The sequence below is a fragment of the Argopecten irradians genome, chromosome 6 (assembly GCF_041381155.1).
Source record: "Argopecten irradians isolate NY chromosome 6, Ai_NY, whole genome shotgun sequence".
NCBI classification, from domain to species: Eukaryota; Metazoa; Mollusca; class Bivalvia; order Pectinida; family Pectinidae; genus Argopecten; species Argopecten irradians.
The window spans coordinates 3,088,721-3,112,719 of record NC_091139.1 but is presented as its reverse complement, the minus strand read 5'-3'; the positions used below and the strand labels follow the sequence as shown (position 1 = coordinate 3,112,719).

Below are 23,999 nucleotides of genomic sequence, written 5' to 3'. Positions count from 1 at the left end.
TATAACGGCTAGGCTAACATGATGAAGAATCCAATGGAAAAAAAAATCTGAATCAACTCAAGTAAAAGAGACAAATAACAAGAGGCCCAGAGGACCTGTATCACTCACCTGAATACAGGTTCATTGTTTATTATCTGAAGGAATTTCAATATTTACCTCTAATTCCCCTAATCAGCCCCACTCTTCCTACCTCAGGGAGTCAAAGCCAAAATTTAAACATATTCTGTTAACCTTCCCCCAAGGATGTTTCTGGGTCAAAATTGGTTACAATTCAAGCAGAACTATATGACAAGTAGTGATTTAAAGGATTCACCTCTATTTCCCCTATTGGACCCCATCCCTCCTGCCCCCTGGGGGTCAGAGCTAAAATTTATATCAACTCTATTTCCCTTCCCCCAAGAATATTTCTGGCCAAATTTGGTTACAATCCATGCAGAACTCTATGACTAGTAGCGATTAAAAGAAAATGTTGACGGACGGACGATGGACAACGCACCATGACATAAGCTCAATAACCCTCCAGGCCAGGTGAGCTAAAAACTTCCCAATTATACACTTATTTATAAGCTTCTCTGTTGTTGAATTACGGACAAACTTAAACATCCAGCAAGAAAGGATACTGTCAACAAGTCTGCCTATCAGACGGACATAATAGTCGAGGTCCGGGTTCCACTCCAAACTGTCCTCCTGTATGAAGCGTTGATAGTCCTCTGATAAAAACCAGTTGTTAGGTCGGATATCCTTGTGGGCATCTGGCAAAGGGAGATAATCATTGTTACTGACTTGATTGTTTAAGTTTAACATCTACTGATAGCTCCTTCTGACTTCTAAATCATAATATGGGAGTGTAATGAATTTATAGTATTATAAACTTAGATACGGTGCCAACAGACCTTAACATATCACAAAGACCTTCAAGGTATTGTTATAGTATTTCATTGAAATGAGTGGTCATATGATCCAGTTGTTACAAAGAGGAAAATAACTCTTTTAATTAATCACATTTGGAACTCTTTTTTTGAAAAAAGATAGAAAATTGAGAAGAATAAAAGAGACGTCAAAATGGATGGACGCAATGTTGCCCTCTCACATTCCCCACTTGATCCAAACAACACAAAACAGTATACTTGTGGAGGGATTGAAAGCACATCCATGTTAACACTTATGTCACAGAAACCAATTCAGGTAGAAATTAGGATTTCTTGAAAATATGTATTTGCACGTTACACAATAACAGCTAGGCTGTCTAGGTTACACCTTTAGAGATAACTTTGGAACTATACTTACTCATAATAGACTGGACTAGTTTACGTTTGAGGGGCGGCCTGTTGATGAGATTCCTTTGGTAGTAGTGCAGGGTATTATACAGGTATGTGATGGGGTGGTCTGTAACACACGAAAAAAACCATTAAATATAAAAACTATTAACCATTAAGTATTTATTTTGTATTTGCATATTACAGAGTTATCTGCCCTTGAAGATTCTACATTTGCATATTACAGAGTTATCTGCCCTTGCAGATAGGTATTTATTGTGACGTCATGTGACATACAAAGACGGAATATACATGTAGTATAGCTTCCATATATTGCAGCTGTGATAGACTACATAGTATTCCAGATTAAGCATGATCTGAAATACCTGTGTTTACCAGGTAATACAGAACACAATACCTGTGTTTACCAGGTAATACAGAACACAATACCTGTGTTTACCAGGTAATACAGAACACAATACCTGTGTTTACCAGGTAATACAGAACACAATACCTGTGTTTACCAGGTAATACAGAACACAATACCTGTGTTTACCAGGTAATACAGAACACAATACCTGTGTTTACCAGGTAATACAGAACACAATACCTGTGTTTACCAGGTAATACAGAACACAATACCTGTGTTTACCAGGTAATACAGAACACAATACCTGTGTTTACCAGGTAATACAGAACACAATACCTGTGTTTACCAGGTGATACAGAACACAATACCTGTGTTTACCAGGTGATACAGAACACAATACCTGTGTTTACCAGGTGATACAGAACACAATACCTGTGTTTACCAGGTAATACAGAACACAATACCTGTGTTTACCAGGTAATACAGAACACAATACCTGTGTTTACCAGGTAATACAGAACACAATACCTGTGTTTACCAGGTAATACAGAACACAATACCTGTGTTTACCAGGTAATACAGAACACAATACCTGTGTTTACCAGGTAATACAGAACACAATACCTGTGTTTACCAGGTAATACAGAACACAATACCTGTGTTTACCAGGTAATACAGAACACAATACCTGTGTTTACCAGGTAATACAGAACACAATACCTGTGTTTACCAGGTAATACAGAACACAATACCTGTGTTTACCAGGTAATACAGAACACAATACCTGTGTTTACCAGGTGATACAGAACACAATACCTGTGTTTACCAGGTAATACAGAACACAATACCTGTGTTTACCAGGTAATACAGAACACAATACCTGTGTTTACCAGGTAATACAGAACACAATACCTGTGTTTACCAGGTAATACAGAACACAATGCATGTCCTTCAGAATCCTAAATAGTGAGACTTAGCACATGATATGTCTAAACAATACCGTGGAAAAAATGCTTGATTTCCTCCAAAGTGGTTACAATAAGATGGAAATCTTAGTAACTCTACAGTACCCTATAAGGTATTTTTTTGAAAATGTAACTTTATAAGTGGACGGTCGAGTGTGTATGGTTTATGTTTTATTTTCTAAAAGTCCACAACCTTTTTTTTTTTAAATATTTCTATATTCCTAAGATTTCAACCAACCATGGAACTTGTACAGAATTCCCAAGTTTTCCAGGATCTTTTCCAGTAGGTTCTGGAGAGTGGGTTGTTCTATAATTCTGTGTATGAGGATATCTAGCACCTTCAAAGAAAACACATATGAAGTATTTACTCTTAATATCCCATTATAATAACAGTAATACACAGGAAATTCTGTAAAATATCTTCAGGTCAATTCAGGATAATTTCTGGTGGAATTTTTCAAGGTCAAATTTACCTGACAGGGGAAAAAGGTCAATTCAGGTCAAGAACTTGATCTGAATTTTGCATGAATATTTGTTCATTTAACTGAAATTGATCTGTATACATGTAGGTCATTGGGTCATAGATATTAAGCAGACTTCAAAGATTCAGGTCAATATTGCGATGTTTGGTGTGATTTTATCACAAAATATCTGGTGTGAAAACCATCAAAATAAAATAAATGCCGAAATATCAACATTCACAGTATAAATTTATTACCTCAAAGGGTCTGAACAACCATATGATGCAATAAAATGTTTTTATTTAATATAAACAATACCGAAAATAACCCTAATTGGTCATTTTAATATACACCTCCTGAGTCCATGGGATTCAGGGCACTTACCGGTATAAACCGGAGACAGACATTTCCAAAGTAGACAGGGAGATACTGATGCTGGATAGGACTGTTTAGGTCTTGTATCCCTTCATAATAAAACTTCTCGGGATGTTTCTACAAATTAACAACGCAATCTACCAGTTTTAATTTACATCAATCAACATGAAACACAAACTTATCCATAGCAATGGCAAGAAATCAGATCCATTTTTTTCATCCAATATTAAATCTCCTCTGAAAAAATTTCACTAGTCACTGAAAAAATCTTCAAAATGATTCCAGTACAACAAAAGGAAAACTTAATTCTAGAAATGTCACCAAAAATAAAAGTGTATTCAAAATAGAAGTGAACCCTCGATAATAAGAATACTTGCGTCCCAAGCCCAAACTGTATGGATTGTAAATTTTCCAGACTATCGGATACCATTTACTTAATCAATAATCAAATCCGCTCCCTGAATTCTGTCTGGATTGTGAGATTTCTGGACTATCTGTGTCTGGATAATCATGGGTCCACTATACAATTTAAAAGCTCTCTGTTAGCCTGAACTTGGCTGAAAATATCACTCTGTTGTGGGTTTTTTTCACAAATATATGCAAGTAGTATAAACAAATATATACAAGTAGTATAAACAACTTATACACTTTCCATATTGAAGATGTAGTCTACACAACTTATACACTTACCCTGTGGAAGGCCATGTGTCTATCATGCCAGTCACTCTGTAACCAGTGCTCTGGGGAATTCTGAAATACATACAGCACATACAACGTTATCATGTCAGTCACTCTGTAACCAGTGCTCTGGGGAATTCTGAAATACATACAGCATATACAACATTATCATGTCAGTCATTCTGTAACCAGTGCTCTGGGCAACTTATACACTTACCCTGTGGAAGGCCATGTGTCTATCATGCCAGTCACTCTGTAACCAGTGCTCTGGGGAATTCTGAAATACATACAGCACATACAACGTTATCATGTCAGTCACTCTGTAACCAGTGCTCTGGGGAATTCTGAAATACATACAGCATATACAACGTTATCATGTCAGTCACTCTGTAACCAGTGCTCTGGGGAATTCTGAAATACATACAGCATATACAACATTATCTGAAATTGAATGACTATCTTTGTGTGCATAAGGAGTAAAATCACCTTCAATATCAAAGTCATTAGCGGTCAAAGAATGTGTGAAATTAAGAAACCTATTTCAGCATTGGGTTTAATTCCATTACCTCTACAACTGCAACTTAAGGTTTACATGAAATAAAACTTACATAAATTCTTAATCTGTTTTGAAAATTTTATGCTTAAAGAGGACAAACTCTTTCTGTTCAACGATGTAAAGATGAATACAAGAAAGGCATACAAGTCACTAATACATTATTCTAAACTTCCAAAAGTACAGACCTCCCTGACAAAGTCGTGGATCCTGGTCTTGAATTCAGCGGGTTTCAGCAGCAACATATGTATGATCAGGTAGCATAAACGAGCCTCATTTTCATCAAAGTTCCGTAATGCCTGCACAAGTATGAATTAATTTATTTCCTCAATACAAAGCCAAAAAAAATCTACAAAACAAACATTCTTAGCTCTCTATGAGCAGAAATTCAACATTTTGATATAATGAATTCAAGTACGACTAGTGATAATATCCTGAAATTATCTGTCAATACTCATATATCAAAAGCTCTATACTAAATGGCACAAAGACCTTAGTGGTCATAGACTATTTTACAACATTTATACAAAGCATAGTGATACTGAAAATGATAGATTCCATGGAAGACCTTTCGGGAAATGACGAAGAAGAAATATTCATCAAAACTTTTTCAAGCTTTGAGCTAAATCTCGGTATTTCAAGGCGGTGTCCATCTTGGATTTATATTACACATTATCCAGAGTTGATATATAAGAGTACTTAGCTACTTACTACACACAAGACTAGGCGATCAATGGTGACAATGTTATACCGCCATACCATATCACTCAGGGTCTCTATGAACTTAAAATAAAAAAAACAAAAAATTAATTAAATATCACTGATATATTTTACATATATCATGAAAATTTACAATTGCACAGTAAAATAAAGCCCTTATCACCACAACCAGACACAAAATCTCACATTTCATCGTCATAACTTAAGTAATAATACAGGTCTTGGTGATTAAAGTGTCACAGATTGTACAACAATTTACATAATAAGACAGTTTCCAGCTTACTCTATATCCTTAACTAACTGAAAGGTTTGTATCATTATTCTTGACCTTGAAATGACCTACATAATATACTGACCTTGTTAACGTTCTGTCCACTTACTCCACTAAGGTTGAGTTCATAGACCATAAAATCTGCAAACGTTCGGAGGTGAGATGACAAGGCTCGTGGTCCTAATCGATCAAGCACTCTGTAAACAAAAACTCATTATGAACTTTTGATTTTAGCATCATCAAATACATCTAACCTTTCAGACTGACATAGATATAATTTGATTTCATCTAAAATGTTAACCATGATCAACAACTATATCAACCAAACACTTATCCATGAAATGGCACAAACTTTTATAATGACTTTTGGACATTACAAGTTATATAGATACATACACTCATGTACTTACTTATATGCTATTGGGGGCACTCTATTCTCATCCAGCATGTTTTTCCAGATAATACTGTGTAAATAAATCAAAATTCATACTGAAGAATTTCAATAGCTTCTATTTAACTTCCATTGTCATAATAACATTTCAGATTCCATTATTTGACAGATACATTTACTACCTATATATTTTTACCATCCTTACATGACCCTGGCAGTTAATAGGATGCTAATCATTCAAACAAACAAACAAACAAACAAACAAACCTACATTTTAAGATTTATGTGTAGCAGAATTGGTCTGGGTCAACCAATAGTGACCGGGTGGTTCAATTCATAAAACATTCTGCTAGTGTTTGGAGGTCCCAGATTCCAGCTCCGATCTAGCTGCCGTTGAGAAGTCCTCTCCCATTACAAAACTTGGAGTCAACTATTTCCAGGGGCAATGACTTTGAGAAGAGGCCAAGTCGATCGTCAATGACGAGGTACGGCAATCAGTAAAGCATTCAGCTGCCGTTGAAGTCCTGTGTTTTAACCCAGGTCTGACCACTACATTTTGCTCTTTCTTATTACATATGGATAAACTTACGAAAATGAATCTATATTCAGTATTGAACAATAAGAAGTAGAGAAAAATAACCCCTATTGATTAGCAAGTGAGATATTTACTACTTTTATTACCGTACCTACCATAAGAAAAGAGGTGGTGTCCCCTGCATGGAGAAGTGGGCAATGATATCACTTTCATTGGCCATACCTATAATAAAACATAATGAGGAAAAACGGTATAAAGCTAGTAAAAGAAAACAAATTTGTATAAAATCATATGGATTTGAGAACAATTATGAAACAGGTGAAAAAAAATGTTAAATTTTGAGAACATTTATGAAACAGGTGATGTTTTTACCATGTTAACATTGCTTTTGAGCAAGAAATAAGTTTAATGGAATCTTATATTGGAGGAAATCAGTTTGCCAAAGAAACTGGGAAAGTATGGTAGATGATCTTATACCATTCACTGATTAGTGTTTCCCACAGCCCGATTAGCATGGCGCCACGCTGTGCCCTTTTTACCGGACACCATGCCCCTATACTAGGACGCCCTGCCCTTCTGAACATTGTTTCTTAGCGCTGTGTGCCTTCCTTGCACAATTTCAAGATGTTCAATTTAAATCGGTGTCATCTTGATGTCCATCTGATGGTCATTTACCACAGTCTAGGTGCCTTTTTCTGTACCAAGCACCATGCCTTTTTTTTTCTGTGGGAAACACTACTATTTATAAGAGAACAGAATGCCATGTGCCTAGGCACATGGGGCCGCGGTGACCGAGTGGTTAAGATGTCCCAACATATTACCACAAGCCCTCCACCTCTGGGATGCGGGTTCGAATCCCATGTGGGGTAGTTGCCAGGTACTGACTGCTGACCGGTGGTGTTTCTCCGGGTACTCCGGCTTTCCTCCACCAACAAACCTGGCACGTCCTTACATGACCTTGGCTGTTAATAGGACGTTAAACTAATAAAACTAAAATCCTAGGCACATGTGCTACCAAAAATAGTAATTTTGTAAAAGTTATTTTTGTAATATCCTAGATAACAACAGTAAATGACCTACTTTTCCATTTTTTGTACTCCGTATCGACTCTGTGCTTTAGCTGAGCCTTGTCCTCGCGGGCTATAGGGTTTTGTTGGTAGAACTCGGCCAGACTGGGTGGGAAGCAGGCGAGTGTGTTGGGTGTCCAGCTGTGGGGAGTACTCTGCATGATCTGTGTCAAGATTTCTCGGAACCAGTTCGAAGAAAACGTCTCCACACCTATAACAACAGACATGTAGATCTTCTACTCACAAAAGAGTAATGACGGTTCGTCATATCTATGTTAAACATTTTACTCTGGTATGTGAGTTAGAAGTAAATGTTCTTGACTCCAAAGTTGCTAAATTTTTATATTTTCACTCCGAGAGGCAATTAATTTTACTTAATGAACATCAAATTTCTTTAATGTGTGGTTTACTTTCTCAAATTTTGCTATTTAATGTAATTTCATGAATGTTTATCCCTGCAAGTTGATATCAAACCTCGCTAATATTGAAAGTTATTTTTATTCAATCAAAAAATCTGGAAAAAAAACTGTGGAAACTTCTTTTGAAATGGAAATTGTGACATTTAGTAGCAGGAACAAAAAGCAGCTAGTTTATAATAACAGCATTTTGTATAATGGTGACCCCTTATTCATACTACAGAGTTACTCTTATCAACATTTTCTCTGAAAGTATGAGGTTACGCTCGCAAACAAATGACGTCACAATCAATACCTATCTGCAAGGCCAGATACACATATACTTTTTAGTTACCCTACCTGTGATGTGCATTGATCTGGCCAGAGTAAGGACCAGGGCACGGTTCAGTTCCTCGGAGTCTCCAGACAGGAAGCCTGGTCGGTTAGGTTCGTTGAGTAACCGTGACAACTGAGGTTGGACTTCAGCACTCCCTAGTCCCGTGATCAACCTCAGGGCTGTACTCTCCACGCTGTAAACACAAGATTTGGAAAGGTCAATTTTGCGTTTACTGATTCTACTCAAATTTCATACAAAGACATGAAAGAAGAAATGTCTGAGTCTCCCCAGCTTCCAGATGAAAATAAGGTATTAAAGGATTTTACAATTTCTAACTTTCTTCTCTTTTCTTTTAATTTTCTTCTCATTATTTTAATACTCACCAAAGCTGTAACTGGTTTTGATTGGTCTGTTGAAATGAATATAATGTATGCAAATGACCCAGGAGTTGAACTCTATAGTGAGGCTGTGTGTGATGAAGTCTGTAGCTGAACATCTCCAACAGCGTGTGGAGGATACCCCAGGCATGGCTGGTAAAGACAGTGGGCAGCAACTGGCCTGGTGAAATGGAGATTATATAAACCCATCGCTAATTAAAAACAGAATACAGGTAACACTTGATATTAGGAATTAGTGTTATAAGTTAGGTAAATAGTTATTGTCTGAAGTGTATATTTGGTTATAGATTCAATGTAATATAATGGTAACAGACTCACTGATGAATCCTTTGATTCCCAGAGATTCTATCTCCATGTATACCAGTAGTCTACTGTACGTTTCCACAAGAGCAGGTGCCGGAGCGATCTGTGACTTGGTCTTCGCCTGGCGGATAACTCGGTGGACAATACTGTGGATGAGGCTGGAACACAAAATAAGGATATTAGTATTTCACTTAGCTATGTATAGTACTATGAACAAGTCAAGTCATTTAAATTACTCAATGGTATTCATGGGAAACAGAATGCCAATATTTCTTACAACATATATAAAGGTAACGAAGAGGAATTCTTCCACCTTAAATATATGAAGAAACAGTTTTCACTCAATGAAAAAAGATATGTAAGTTGTAAACATTTAATTTTGAGACAACTTCTAAAATCTACAACAAAGATTATTAAATAAATGTGTTTCAATATGTTAAGCTGTATATCAAAGTCATACACAAGTACAAAAAAAAAATTATAATAAAGAAAAAAGAAAAGCAGAGAGTTTGTAAGTTTTGTTCACTTCAATTTTTCAACATAGTATACCTCATTTTAGCATGTACTGTTAGTGAATCCAGCAGACTCATGGGTAATGGTTGCGTAGGTGATGATGCTACAATGTTGCCAGGCAACAGAGTTGTATGTTTACTGTCGCCATAGATACTCTCTACTAGCTTTCCCATTGGTAGATTGAAATACTCATTGTTTGTACTATCTGCAATGCAATAATAGAATGGAATGTTGAAAGCAATTACCAATAGCAGAAATTTTATGAATAATGCTGATTTTATATGAATGTTTTTTTCTTGACATTTGTCAAAAAATGTAATGATCATCCATTGGCTATACTTTACAGATGATAATATCCGTTAGGTACTATTTATTGATATAAGTTAAGACAAAGCCTTATAAGAGCACAGCTACAATGCAAATATACACTCAATACATGTACAATATACTTTGAAAATGTCTCGGTATACTTACAAGCATTACACAACAGGGCTATCTTGTAATCATTTAAAGACATGTTCTTATTGTTAACACACTGCTTCAGGTATCTGAAACACAACGCAGACCAAATATATAATATTGATTAAGTATATAAAGGAAAATGGTAAAATATGTATTTATTTCTATAGACAATTCTCTGTTTGGAAGGGTCTCCTGAAGTCTAAACAACTCCTCTGGATTCACCACTATGATTTCAATTACGTGACTCAATTCCCTTCCCCCCCCCCCCCTCATCTGTGATCAATAGTACATGATTACCTATACTATAAATGTTAGAATTGCATTTATTACAAAACTACAATATGAAATATAATAATATTACAAACATTAGTCAGTTTTGTGATGATCTAAATCAGTGAGCTAGCCCATCAGTGCCCTTAACTTACTCCAGATGATCCTGAAGGGCGTTAGGCATGGGTCGGGGAAGCTGGACCTTGTCTGTCTGTGCCTTTTTGTTGAGGTGGATCCAGATACAGGTACTGGACAAAGCATGTGTAGACGAGGCCTTGTTTGTGTCTGGCATAGGGATGATGGAGGTGTCTGAGTACAACAGATCATACAGCTTCATCACCGGCAGGAAGTCACTCAACTAGGGGAGATAATTCACAGAGTAAAGTATATCATACAGCTTTATAACCGGCAGGAAGTCAGTCAACTAGGGGAGATAATTCATAGAGTTAAGTATATTATACAGCTTTATCACCGGCAGGAAGTCACTCAACTAAGGGAGATAATTCACAGAGTAAAGTATATCATACAGCTTTATAACCGGCAGGAAGTCAGTCAACTAGGGGAGATAATTCACAGAGTAAAGTATATCATACAGCTTCATCACCGGCAGGAAGTCACTCAACTAGGGGAGATAATTCACAGAGTAAAGTATATCATACAGCTTTATAACCGGCAGGAAGTCAGTCAACTAGGGGAGATAATTCATAGAGTTAAGTATATTTAGACTTGTTCCCTTCCCTTAGTTCTCTACTCTCCGCCAGGCTGCGCTCCGCTCACTAGGGACCGGTAGCGGGTAACCATGATGATTTTTTTGATTGGTCAATCTACATATCCGGTTCGCTGGCATCACTTTTTTTAGGCGTGGGAAACCCCTTTACGCACGAAGCAACGGATCTTAACGTAAAGAAAAAATAATTTATTTGAAAGATATATAAACAAAAGTAAAAAGATCTTAAGTTTTGAAATCATTTCGTGCTAACAGAGTTTAGAGTGTTCATAGGAACGACGTTAATGACATTATTTTTTTCTCTTAACGGAAGTAGCCGTCTCCATGATGACATATCATGCGCAGAAATGATGCGCACTACTCTGGAGTTGGAATTCCCACTCAAGATGGCACCGGTCCTCAGTGAAGCATACACAAGGGAGGTAACTGAGGCGGGAACAGTCTAAAGTATATCATACAGCTTTATCACCGGCAGGAAGTCAGTCAACTAGGGAGATAATTCAGAGAGTAAAGTATATCATACAGCTTCATCACCAACAGGAAGTCAGTCAACTAGGGGAGATAATTCAGAGAGTAAAGTATATCATACAGCTTCATCACCGGCAGGAAGTCAGTCAACTAAGGGAGATAATTCACAGAGTTAAGTATATCATACAGCTTCATCACCGGCAGGAAGTCAGTCAACTAAGGGAGATAATTCACAGAGTTAAGTATATTATACAGCTTCATCACCGGCAGGATTTGGCATATGGCGGGTTGAGTCTGTCATGTCACCCGCCAGTGAGTCATTTAATCCAAATTTGTTTAAACAAAAATAATGTTTTCTCATTTAATTCATTTTGTTTCTTATATGCATCTTTAGTCCCATTTTTAACATTCTTTCATTAACATATATATTTCCATTCTAATGTCAGTTTACCATTTAATCTATGCTAAACCAGATGTGAAATATCAAGCTATGAACTCCCATCTGGTCAAACAAATGAATATTTAACGTTTCCGTGGCATCACTTACAATTTATACAATAAATACTTAGGCCTATACATATAAATGGTCAAATAATTTAAAAAATGGTTTTAAATTCCAATAGTATTAACATGTTGACAAAAAAGTATGTATTGAAAAACATCATCAGGTAAGTTTTCCTTTAAACCGTTTTATATTCCAAAACTGATGCTATGGCTGTTCCGTTTATTGAACTTGGTGACATCAACATTAGTGCAAGCGGGAAATTCAAAATTATGCACATATAGTTTCGAAGTTTAAAGGGACAATTCAGTCTAAGAGTACATTAAAATTTGCACATATATCGGAAACAAACCAGTTCTTATAGAAATTAGATTAGTTGGTTTTACTGTGATAAGCCAGAAAAGCCCACTGTAATGAAATGTATGTAGCTGTTCAAACTCGCTTACTATCCGCCATTACACATAGTGGTTGGATGTCTTGTATGCCGAACCCTGACCCTTCCTAGTGTAGTAAAGAAATATTTGTCTAGAACTACTCAAATCGCTCTTCCAGTAGTGTGTTTACCTAAGTAGATGCATGTTCATGTCAAAAAATAGTTTCACCAATTCCTCTGTGGTTATGTATTACATTCGTTCAGCGAGCTTGACTTTGGCTCGGGTACGAGTACAGCATTCATGTTGTACCTGCTTAATCGTATTGATCAACGATTTGTAATTTCAACCGTATCAATCAAAATACTTAACAATATATGTCATGGAATTTGTCAACATTTTTTGTTATATGTTTCATTAGGAATGTAGAACAATACATTTATGTCATATTTCGCTTCGTGGTTATGTAACAGAAGTAGCCTCAATGAATTGTCCCTTTAATGATCGTAATGGAAATATAAGTACCTGGTAATAAACTGTTACCAGATTGGACATACAGTTGATATGGGGCCCATCCGTCAGAAATATAAATAACGAGCGCCATTCAATTTATCTTTCTTCCGAATGGGCTTTGTATCAACTGTATTTCCAATCTGGTAACAGTTTATTGCTTAAATGATAGCTATTTACAACATTTATTGAATACTTACAGGATTTTTCTGTATACTGCCCGAAATAAACTGTAGTAACACCCACATCAGGTGATCACGCCCTTTGTTCAGGTTACGTCCTTTTAACTGCAAACATAAAAGTACAATATCAGAGAAAGTTAAGCTAATGAAAAATTCAAGAGAAATAAACTTACTTCAAAAATATTTTAAAATAACAACGGTCCAAAACAAAGAATTTCTTTCCAATTTACAATAATAGTGAGGTGGTTAAGATTCAAATTCCTCAGCTGATTTGAAATAATACATTGTATAAGAATTTTAATTGTTATTAAGTGTAGATAATATGTGGGTATGCTTTTTCTCCATCAAGTGTTCATATTGGTATGATCATAAACATAATTCTCTATTTCTGGCATATTCTGTCCATATATATTGAAAATTTGGCCTTCTAACACAACAAATGTATACACAATGATAAATTTGGTTTTCTTTATTTAGTGTTATGTCCTATTATCAACCAGGGTCATATAAGGATTTGCCAGGGATGTTGGAGGAAATCCAGAGTACCCATAGAAAAAACCCCGACCAGCAATCAGTACCTGGCAACTGCCCCATATAGGATCCAAACTCATGAACCATAGGTGGAGGGCTTAAAGTTGTGGTAATGCCAGGACATCTTAACAACTTCTACAATGTTAGAAGAGGTTGAGAATTTCCTTACCTTGTCATAAAGTGACATGACCATATGTGGGAAACTTGCAAACTGGAACAGCACAAAGTAGATTACTTGGCTGGACAGGTGTTGCCATAGTAACTGACTATGACATTCATCATTGGCTACATCATCATTCTCTGACCTTTCCATCGCCATGACAACAAGGTCAACAAGTTGTTCCTCCAGAACTTCACACCTCTGCTTCACCTGGTCAAGCAAGATGTGTGAGAAAAGTCATTATGGTTACCTATGTAACCTACATCTGAATCTAAATCTTATTGCATTTTTGATTATATGAATACATATGGCTGTGTTGATGTAAGAGAAACAAACCTGTTTATTGAGACCCAGCATGCTGCCAACCATATCACGGGAGTAAGGTTGTTCCAACACATATCTCAGCAATCCCGTCTGGGCCTCGGACAATGCCTGTAAACATATCAAACATTGTGTAAGGAAGGGGCCCATTTAGGTTATCTATCTATTTTTCACATTCTGGATTCGAAAATTTTTGTTATAATATGACTAACCCATAGAGGTTCATTTAGGCCAAAAAAAATTAAAAAATTATTAGTTTCTCAGGCCATTCTTTTCAAATCTAATGAGGCAGGCCGGTGGGTTTTTTTTTTTTATTTTTTTTTATCCCTACCAAAAGGCGAGGCAGGTACAAATGGCATGTTTTGAATATAGACGTATTTGAATGTTATATAATATGTTAGTAATAAAATTGACCCACATAGTCAGTTTGTTTCTTTTTAAAAGTCCATCCACAGTGGATACTATATATATATGTTTCTGATGCTAGCCTTCACGAAATAGAAGCAAAAAACATTTAACGAAAAACACTTTAAAAAATCTTTTGAATATGACAGTTTTATCATGGCTTCATCAACTGAAAATAACAATAGAAAACTGTTATAGACATAATAAAATGAGGTCTTCTACACTCTCCGTACTCATTCAAATTTTACGCTCACTACTGGACCAGAAGTAGATATGGGCTTTATGCATCTCACTGCAGAGATCATTTAAACTATGTTTTATGACTGTCTATTACTTATAACATCGGCAGTATGTCCAATATTACCTATAATTTACATGTATAAACTTGATTGTCAATTATTTCATTGAAACAGCGAAACTGATTGGCAGAATCCCGTGAAATACACTTGTTGACCGACATTATGTTTAACATGTGTGCAAATAGCAGTCATTCAGAAGATTGTTTTTCTGCTGTTTGTGGACATTTCTTGCAGATACATAATATTTACATAATATATTTAAGTTATTGTTTGATATCTTATGACTTTTGACGATTTTATTATTATTTTCTCGATAACAATCCCGCAGAAAATCTGTAGCATAATCAGTTTGCCATTGTGTTATGATTGTAAACAACCGCGTTTTAGTCGGCCGATTTTCCATGAATTAAACCATTTTATGGTTCAACATGCATCTGGTACTTGATGATTTTCATCTTTATTAAATTTCGGATACATATGATATATTTTAAACACTTTCACCAAGGTTATTTCGATGTATAAGTTAGCTAAACCGGCGGCTAAAACGAAAGTAAAGCTAAGGATTTTCCGGATAGGCAAAATCCAGAATTTTAATGCGCCGGTCAGTTTTTATTTTCATATACTTTGGTGATAAAAATAGGTGGTGCAGGCATAGAAATCATGTGCCATAGGGCCAGAGAAACTAATAATTAATTTTTTTTGCCTTACAATGAGGGTTAAAATTAAAGATTGAATCTTCTCTTTTTATTGTTAATTGACTTTAATGTATTATCAAATTTAGTGTAAATTCTTATACAAACCTTGTCATAAGGAAGAGGCCCGTTGAGGGGGAATCTCAGACTGGTTGAGTTTAGTCTCCAAACATTTCCTGTAGATAAGGAGTGTCCGACAATTGGCAACAAGTGGGCTCGTCCTGGATCAAAGAGAATATCTAATACTTGTCCTGTTATACTTAAATACTATCTAGTGATACTTTTCCATGTACAGTGCAGTTTGCCAAAATGCTCCATATTTCTATTGAAATGACACAAAATGGATAATGTGTCAACTGGTTCTTATGGATTCATTACATGTGTGAGCTACAAAAGTCAAAACCATATATCTTACTTGAAGATCATTATTTTCTTTAGTTTCTGACTTTCTTCTTTATATATTTTTTCATTTTATTGCCATCATGGATTACTAAACATGCATACATCACATTTTATTGGCCAAATCCTTACCCGACACAGTGACCATCTGAGCCGCTGGCCTGAAACTGTTCACAAAGTCTGACAAGACTTTTCCCAGTTTCTACAACAAATACAACAGAAAAGGATGACGAAGACTTACCTATCCACAATGTTATTGAATTAGTTTCTGTTTTAAATTTGCTTTTCAATCATATGATAATTATACTGTTTATGGACATGAATTTAATTTGTGTCATTAATTCAAAAGGTTAATGACATCTGACAAGTGTTTACTAGTAAATTTGAGTGTGAACATTTATTTGGGAGTTTAATATTACATCATACATAGATTTTTGAGTCCAAAAAATGCTTTGCAAATTTGATATTGTAATAGATACACAAGTATTCAGACTATGAGTTTGAATATTTTTACACAACCTTGTATTGCTCCTTTCAGATTTTTATTTGATACACATGGTTTAGGAAATCTGAACTTACCCAGTGAGGCCAGACTTTATCCTCTGGACACACCTTGGTGATCTCATTCACAGCTAGATAGGCTGGCAGTAAACACACATTCCTGTCTAGGATATAGTTTACAACCTAAAACCAAAAATACAGATATAAAATAAAAGGCTTCAGTCTTTTTCTGCTGTTTAAAACAAACACAATCTTACATTATAATGAACTTTTTTCAAAACTTTGAAAAGTTAAAAATATTTCTGTATGAAGCTGTTTTAATACACTATTCAAAATTCAAAAAGATTGCTAGTTAAACTCATTCATCCCTTCAACTTCATAATGGACTGGTCAAGTCTTTGATTTAGTCTAAATGTGTCTTTAGGTTGAATGTGTTACCAGGGTAACATACTTGAATACTGAATAAAAGTTGCCAAATGTGTTATCCCTGTAGCAACTTCATGTGCATATGCTGTACTTGGTAAAAATGCTATCTGGAATACTGAAACTTTTGAATATGGTAACATCTGTTCAAACTTAACACTTTACTGACTTACACTGACCATCACATCTATCTTTGGTGTGAGAGATGTAGCACATACACTGACCCCCACATCTATCTGTGATATGAGAGAGATGTAGTACTTACACTGACCACCACATCTATCTGTGGTGTGAGAGATGTAGTACTTACACTGACCACCACATCTATCTGTGGTATGAGAGAGATGTAGTATACTTACACTGACCACCACATCTATCTGTGGTGTGAGAGAGATGTAGTACTTACACTGACCACCACATCTATCTGTGGTGTGAGAGAGATGTAGTACTTACACTGACCACCACATCTATCTGTGGTGTGAGAGAGATGTAGTACTTACACTGACCACCACATCTATCTGTGGTGTGAGAGAGATGTAGTACTTACACTGACCACCACATCTATCTGTGGTGTGAGAGAGATGTAGTACTTACACTGACCACCACATCTATCTGTGGTGTGAGAGAGATGTAGTACTTACACTGACCACCACATCTACCTGTGGTGTGAGAGAGATGTAGTACTTACACTGACCACCACATCTATCTGTGGTGTGAGAGAGATGTAGTACTTACACTGACCACCACATCTATCTGTGGCGTGAGAGAGATGTAGTACTTACACTGACCACCACATCTATCTGTGGTGTGAGAGATGTAGTACTTACACTGACCACCACATCTATCTGTGGTGTGAGAGAGATGTAGTACTTACACTGACCACCACATCTATCTGTGGTGTGAGAGAGATGTAGTACTTACACTGACCACCACATCTATCTGTGGTGTGAGAGAGATGTAGTACTTACACTGACCACCACATCTATCTGTGGTGTGAGAGAGATGTAGTACTTACACTGACCACCACATCTATCTGTGGTGTGAGAGAGATGTAGTACTTACACTGACCACCACATCTATCTGTGGTGTGAGAGAGATGTAGTACTTACACTGACCACCACATCTATCTGTGGTGTGAGAGATGTAGTACTTACACTGACCACCACATCTATCTGTGGTGTGAGAGAGATGTAGTACTTACACTGACCACCACATCTATCTGTGGTGTGAGAGAGATGTAGTACTTACACTGACCACCACATCTATCTGTGGTGTGAGAGATGTAGTACTTACACTGACCACCACATCTATCTGTGGTGTGAGAGAGATGTACATGTAGTTCTTACACTGACCACCACATCTATCTGAGGCGTGAGAGAGAGATGTAGTACTTACACTGACCACCACATCTATCTGTGGTGTGAGAGAGATGTAGTACTTACACTGACCACCACATCTACCTGTGGTGTGAGAGAGATGTAGTACTTACACTGACCACCACATCTATCTGTGGTGTGAGAGAGATGTAGTACTTACACTGACCACCACATCTATCTGTGGTGTGAGAGAGAGATGTAGTACTTACACTGACCACCACATCTATCTGTGGTGTGAGAGAGATGTAGTACTTACACTGACCACCACATCTATCTGTGGTGTGAGAGAGATGTAGTACTTACACTGACCACCACATCTATCTGTGGTGTGAGAGAGATGTAGTACTTACACTGACCCCCACATCTATCTGTGGTGTGAGAGAGATGTAGCACTTACACTGACCACCACATCTATCGGTGGTGTGAGAGAGATGTAGTACTTACACTGACCACCACATCTATCTGTGGTGTGAGAGATGTAGTACTTACACTGACCACCACATCTATCTGTGGTGTGAGAGAGAGATGTAGTACTTACACTGACCACCACATCTATCTGTGGTGTGAGAGAGATGTAGTACTTACACTGACCACCACATCTATCTGTGGTGTGAGAGAGATGTAGTACTTACACTGACCACCACATCTATCTGTGGTGTGAGAGAGATGTAGTACTTACACTGACCACCACATCTATCTGTGGTGTGAGAGAGAGATGTAGTACTTACACTGACCACCACATCTATCTGTGGTGTGAGAGAGATGTAGTACTTACACTGACCACCACATCTATCTGTGGTGTGAGAGAGATGTAGTACTTACACTGACCACCACATCTATCTGTGGTGTGAGAGAGATGTAGTACTTACACTGACCACCACATCTATCTGTGGTGTGAGAGAGATGTAGTACTTACACTGACCACCACATCTATCTGTGGTGTGAGAGAGATGTAGTACTTACACTGACCACCGCATCTATCTGTGGTGTGAGAGAGATGTAGTACTTACACTGACCACCACATCTATCTGTGGTGTGAGAGAGATGTAGTGCTTACACTGACCACCACATCTATCTCTGTGGTGTGAGAGAGATGTAGTACTTACACTGACCACCACATCTATCTGTGGTGTGAGAGAGATGTAGTACTTACACTGACCCCCACATCTACCTGTGGTGTGAGAGAGATGTAGTACTTACACTGACCACCACATCTATCTGTGGTGTGAGAGAGATTAGTACTTACACTGACCACCACATCTATCTGTGGTGTGAGAGAGATGTAGTACTTACACTGACCACCACATCTATCTGTGGTGTGAGAGAGATGTAGTACTTACACTGACCACCACATCTATCTGTGGTGTGAGAGAGATGTAGTACTTACACTGACCACCACATCTATCTGTGGTGTGAGAGAGATGTAGTACTTACACTGACCACCCACATCTATCTGTGGTGTGAGAGAGAGATGTAGTACTTACACTGACCACCACATCTATCTGTGGTGTGAGAGAGATGTAGTACTTACACTGACCACCACATCTATCTGTGGTGTGAGAGAGAGTGTAGCACTTTACACTGACCACAACATCTATCTGTGGTGTGAGAGAGATGTAGTACTTACACTGACCACCACATCTATCTGTGGTGTGAGAGAGATGTAGTACTTACACTGACCACCACATCTATCTGTGGTGTGAGAGATGTATGTAGTACTTACACTGACCACCACATCTACCTGTGGTGTGAGAGAGATGTAGTACTTACACTAACCACCAACATCTATCCTGTGGTGTGAGAGAGATGTAGTACTTACACTGACCACCACATCTACCTGTGGTGTGAGAGAGATGTAGTACTTACACTGACCACCACATCTATCTGTGGTGTGAGAGAGATGTAGTAGTACTTACACTGACCACCACATCTATCTGTGGTGTGAGAGATGTAGTACTTACACTGACCACCACATCTATCTGTGGTGTGAGAGAGATGTAGTACTTACACTGACCACCACATCTATCTGTGGTGTGAGAGAGATGTAGTACTTACACTGACCACCACATCTATCTGTGGTGTGAGAGAGATGTAGTACTTACACTGACCACCACATCTATCTGTGGTGTGAGAGAGAGTAGTACTTACACTGACCACCACATCTATCTGTGGTGTGAGAGAGATGTAGCACTTACACTGACCCCAATCTATCTGTGGTGTGAGAGAGATGTAGTACTTACACCCACCACATCTATCTGTGGTGTGAGAGAGATGTAGTACTTACACTGACCACCACACTCTATCTGTGGTGTGAGAGAGATGTAGTACTTACACTGACCACCACATCTATCTGTGGTGTGAGAGAAGATGTAGTACTTACACTGACCACCACATCTATCTGTGGTGTGAGAGAGATGTAGTACTTACACTGACCACCACATCTATCTGTGGTGTGAGAGATGTAGTAGACTTACACTGACCACCACATCTATCTGTGGTGTGAGAGAGATGTAGTACTTACACTGACCACCACACATCTATCTGTGGTGTGAGAGAGATGTAGTACTTACACTGACCACCACATCTATCTGTGGTGTGAGAGAGATGTAGTACTTACACTGACCCACCACATCTATCTGTGGGTGAGAGAGATGTAGTACTTACACTGACCACCACATCTATCTGTGGTGTGAGAGAGATGTAGTACTTACACTGACCACCACATCTACCTGTGGTGTGAGAGAGATGTAGTACTTACACTGACCACCACATCTATCTGTGGTGTGAGAGAGATGTAGTACTTACACTGACCACCACATCTATCTGTGGTGTGAGAGAGATGTAGTACTTACACTGACCACCACATCTACCTGTGGTGTGAGAGAGAGATGTAGTACTTACACTGACCACCACATCTATCTGTGGTGTGAGAGAGATGTAGTACTTACACTGACCACCACATCTATCTGTGGTGTGAGAGAGATGTAGTACTTACACTGACCACCACATCTATCTGTGGTGTGAGAGAGATGTAGTACTTACACTGACCACCACATCTATCTGTGGTGTGAGAGAGATGTAGTACTTACACTGACCACCACATCTATCTGTGGTGTGAGAGAGATGTAGTACTTACACTGACCACCACATCTATCTGGTGGTGTGAGAGAGATGTAGTACTTACACTGACCACCACATCTATCTGTGGTGTGAGAGAGATGTAGTACTTACACTGACCACCACATCTATCTGTGGTGTGAGAGAGAGATGTAGTACTTACACTGACCACCACATCTATCTGTGGTGTGAGAGAGATGTAGTACTTACACTGACCACCACATCTATCTGTGGTGTGAGAGAGATGTAGTACTTACACTGACCACCACATCTATCTGTGGTGTGAGAGAGATGTAGTACTTACACTGACCACCACATCTATCTGTGGTGTGAGAGAGATGTAGTACTTACACTGACCACCACATCTATCTGTGGTGTGAGAGAGATGTAGTACTTACACTGACCACCACATCTATCTGTGGTGTGAGAGAGAGTAGTACTTACACTGACCACCACACATCTATCTGTGGTGTGAGAGAGATGTAGTACTTACACTGACCACCACATCTATCTGTGGTGTGAGAGAGATGTAGTACTTACACTGACCACCACATCTATCTGTGGTGTGAGAGAGATGTAGTACTTACACTGACCACCACATCTATCTGTGGTGTGAGAGAGATGTAGTACTTACACTGACCACCACATCTATCTGTGGTGTGAGAGAGATGTAGTACTTACACTGACCACCACATCTACTGGTGTGAGAGAGATGTAGTACTTACACCCACCACATCTATCTGTGGTGTGAGAGAGATGTAGTACTTACACTGACCACCACATCTATCTGTGGTGTGAGAGATGTAGTACTTGACACACTTACACTGACACACACCACATCTATCTGTGGTGTGAGAGAGATGTAGTACACTTACACTGACCCCCACAATCTATCTGTGGTGTGAGAGATGTAGTACTTACACTGACCACCACATCTATCTGTGGTGTAAGAGATGTAGTACTTACACTGACCACCACATCTATCTGTGGTGTGAGAGATGTAGTACTTACACTGACCACCACATCTATCTGTGGTGTGAGAGAGATGTAGTACTTACACTGACCACCACATCTATCTGTGGTGTGAGAGAGATGTAGTACTTACACTGACCCCCACATCTATCTGTGGTGTGAGAGAGATGTAGTACTTACACTGACCACCCACATCTATCTGTGGTGTGAGAGAGATGTAGTACTTACACTGACCACCACATCTATCTGTGGTGTGAGAGAGATGTAGTACTTACACTGACCACCACATCTATCTGTGGTGTGAGAGAGATGTAGTACTTACACTGACCACCACATCTATCTGTGGGTGTGAGAGAGATGTAGTACTTACACTGACCACCACATCTATCTGTGGTGAGAGAGAATGTAGTACTTACACTGACCACCACATCTATCTGTGGTGTGAGAGAGATGTAGTACTTACACTGACCACCACATCTATCTGTGGTGTGAGAGAGATGTAGTACTTACACTGACCACCACATCTATCTGTGGTGTGAGAGAGAGATGTAGTACTTACACTGACCACCACATCTATCGTGGTGTGAGAGAGATGTAGTACTTACACTGACCACCACATCTATCTGTGGTGTGAGAGAGATGTAGTACTTACACTGACCACCACCACATCTATCTGTGGTGTGAGAGAGATGTAGTACTTACACTGACCACCACATCTATCTGTGGTGTGAGAGATGTAGTACTTACACTGACCACCACATCTATCTGTGGTGTGAGAGAGATGTAGTACTTACACTGACCACCACATCTATCTGTGGTGTGAGAGATGTAGTACTTACACTGACCACCACATCTATCTGTGGTGTGAGAGATGTAGTACTTACACTGACCACCACATCTATCTGTGGTGTGAGAGAGATGTAGTACTTACACTGACCACCACATCTATCTGTGGTGTGAGAGAGATGTAGTACTTACACTGACCACCACATCTATCTGTGGTGTGAGAGATGTGTAGTACTTACACTGACCACCACATCTATCTGTGGTGTGAGAGAGATGTAGTACTTACACTGACCACCACATCTATCTGTGGTGTGAGAGAGATGTAGTACTTACACTGACCACCACATCTATCTGTGGTGTGAGAGAGATGTAGTACTTACACTGACCACCACATCTATCTGTGGTGTGAGAGAGATGTAGTACTTACACTGACCACCACATCTATCTGTGGTGTGAGAGAGATGTAGTACTTACACTGACCACCCACATCTATCTGTGGTGTGAGAGAGATGTAGTACTTACACTGACCACCACATCTATCTGTGGTGTGAGAGAGATGTAGTACTTACACTGACCACCACATCTATCTGTGGTGTGAGAGAGATGTAGTACTTACACTGACCACCACATCTATCTGTGGTGTGAGAGAGATGTAGTACTTACACTGACCACCACATCTATCTGTGGTGTGAGAGAGATGTAGTACTTACACTGACCACCACATCTATCTGTGGTGTGAGAGAGAGATGTAGTACTTACACTGACCACCACATCTATCTGTGGTGTGAGAGAGATGTAGTACTTACACTGACCACCACATCTATCTGTGGTGTGAGAGAGATGTAGTACTTACACTGACCACCACATCTATCTGTGGTGTGAGAGAGATGTAGTACTTACACTGACCACCACATCTATCTGTGGTGTGAGAGAGATG

At 38.4% G+C, this 23,999-nt stretch overlaps 1 protein-coding gene across 2 annotated transcripts in view; it reads right to left on the bottom strand.

The window, feature by feature from the left end:
• LOC138324730 (mediator of RNA polymerase II transcription subunit 23-like) overlaps positions 1-23,999 on the bottom strand; it is a 42,234-nt gene that overhangs the window by 12,712 nt on the left and 5,523 nt on the right. Inside the window, exons 6-28 of one of the 2 annotated variants that reach the window (XM_069269840.1) lie at positions 16,467-16,571; positions 16,020-16,089; positions 15,597-15,709; positions 14,108-14,203; positions 13,781-13,981; positions 13,099-13,185; positions 10,476-10,678; positions 10,063-10,136; positions 9,625-9,793; positions 9,091-9,233; positions 8,758-8,932; positions 8,398-8,567; positions 7,656-7,853; positions 6,731-6,797; positions 6,060-6,113; positions 5,735-5,846; positions 5,370-5,441; positions 4,847-4,957; positions 4,323-4,382; positions 3,437-3,544; positions 2,830-2,929; positions 1,288-1,386; positions 621-752 (exon numbers count right to left, since the gene is read on the bottom strand). In XM_069269840.1, the coding sequence (XP_069125941.1) occupies positions 621-752; positions 1,288-1,386; positions 2,830-2,929; positions 3,437-3,544; positions 4,323-4,382; positions 4,847-4,957; positions 5,370-5,441; positions 5,735-5,846; positions 6,060-6,113; positions 6,731-6,797; positions 7,656-7,853; positions 8,398-8,567; positions 8,758-8,932; positions 9,091-9,233; positions 9,625-9,793; positions 10,063-10,136; positions 10,476-10,678; positions 13,099-13,185; positions 13,781-13,981; positions 14,108-14,203; positions 15,597-15,709; positions 16,020-16,089; positions 16,467-16,571 (2,719 nt within the window). Of the gene's footprint in view, positions 1-620; positions 753-1,287; positions 1,387-2,829; positions 2,930-3,436; positions 3,545-4,117; positions 4,178-4,322; positions 4,383-4,846; positions 4,958-5,369; positions 5,442-5,734; positions 5,847-6,059; positions 6,114-6,730; positions 6,798-7,655; positions 7,854-8,397; positions 8,568-8,757; positions 8,933-9,090; positions 9,234-9,624; positions 9,794-10,062; positions 10,137-10,475; positions 10,679-13,098; positions 13,186-13,780; positions 13,982-14,107; positions 14,204-15,596; positions 15,710-16,019; positions 16,090-16,466; positions 16,572-23,999 lie in introns of both variants that reach the window. The other variant, XM_069269839.1, reaches the window with a different exon arrangement.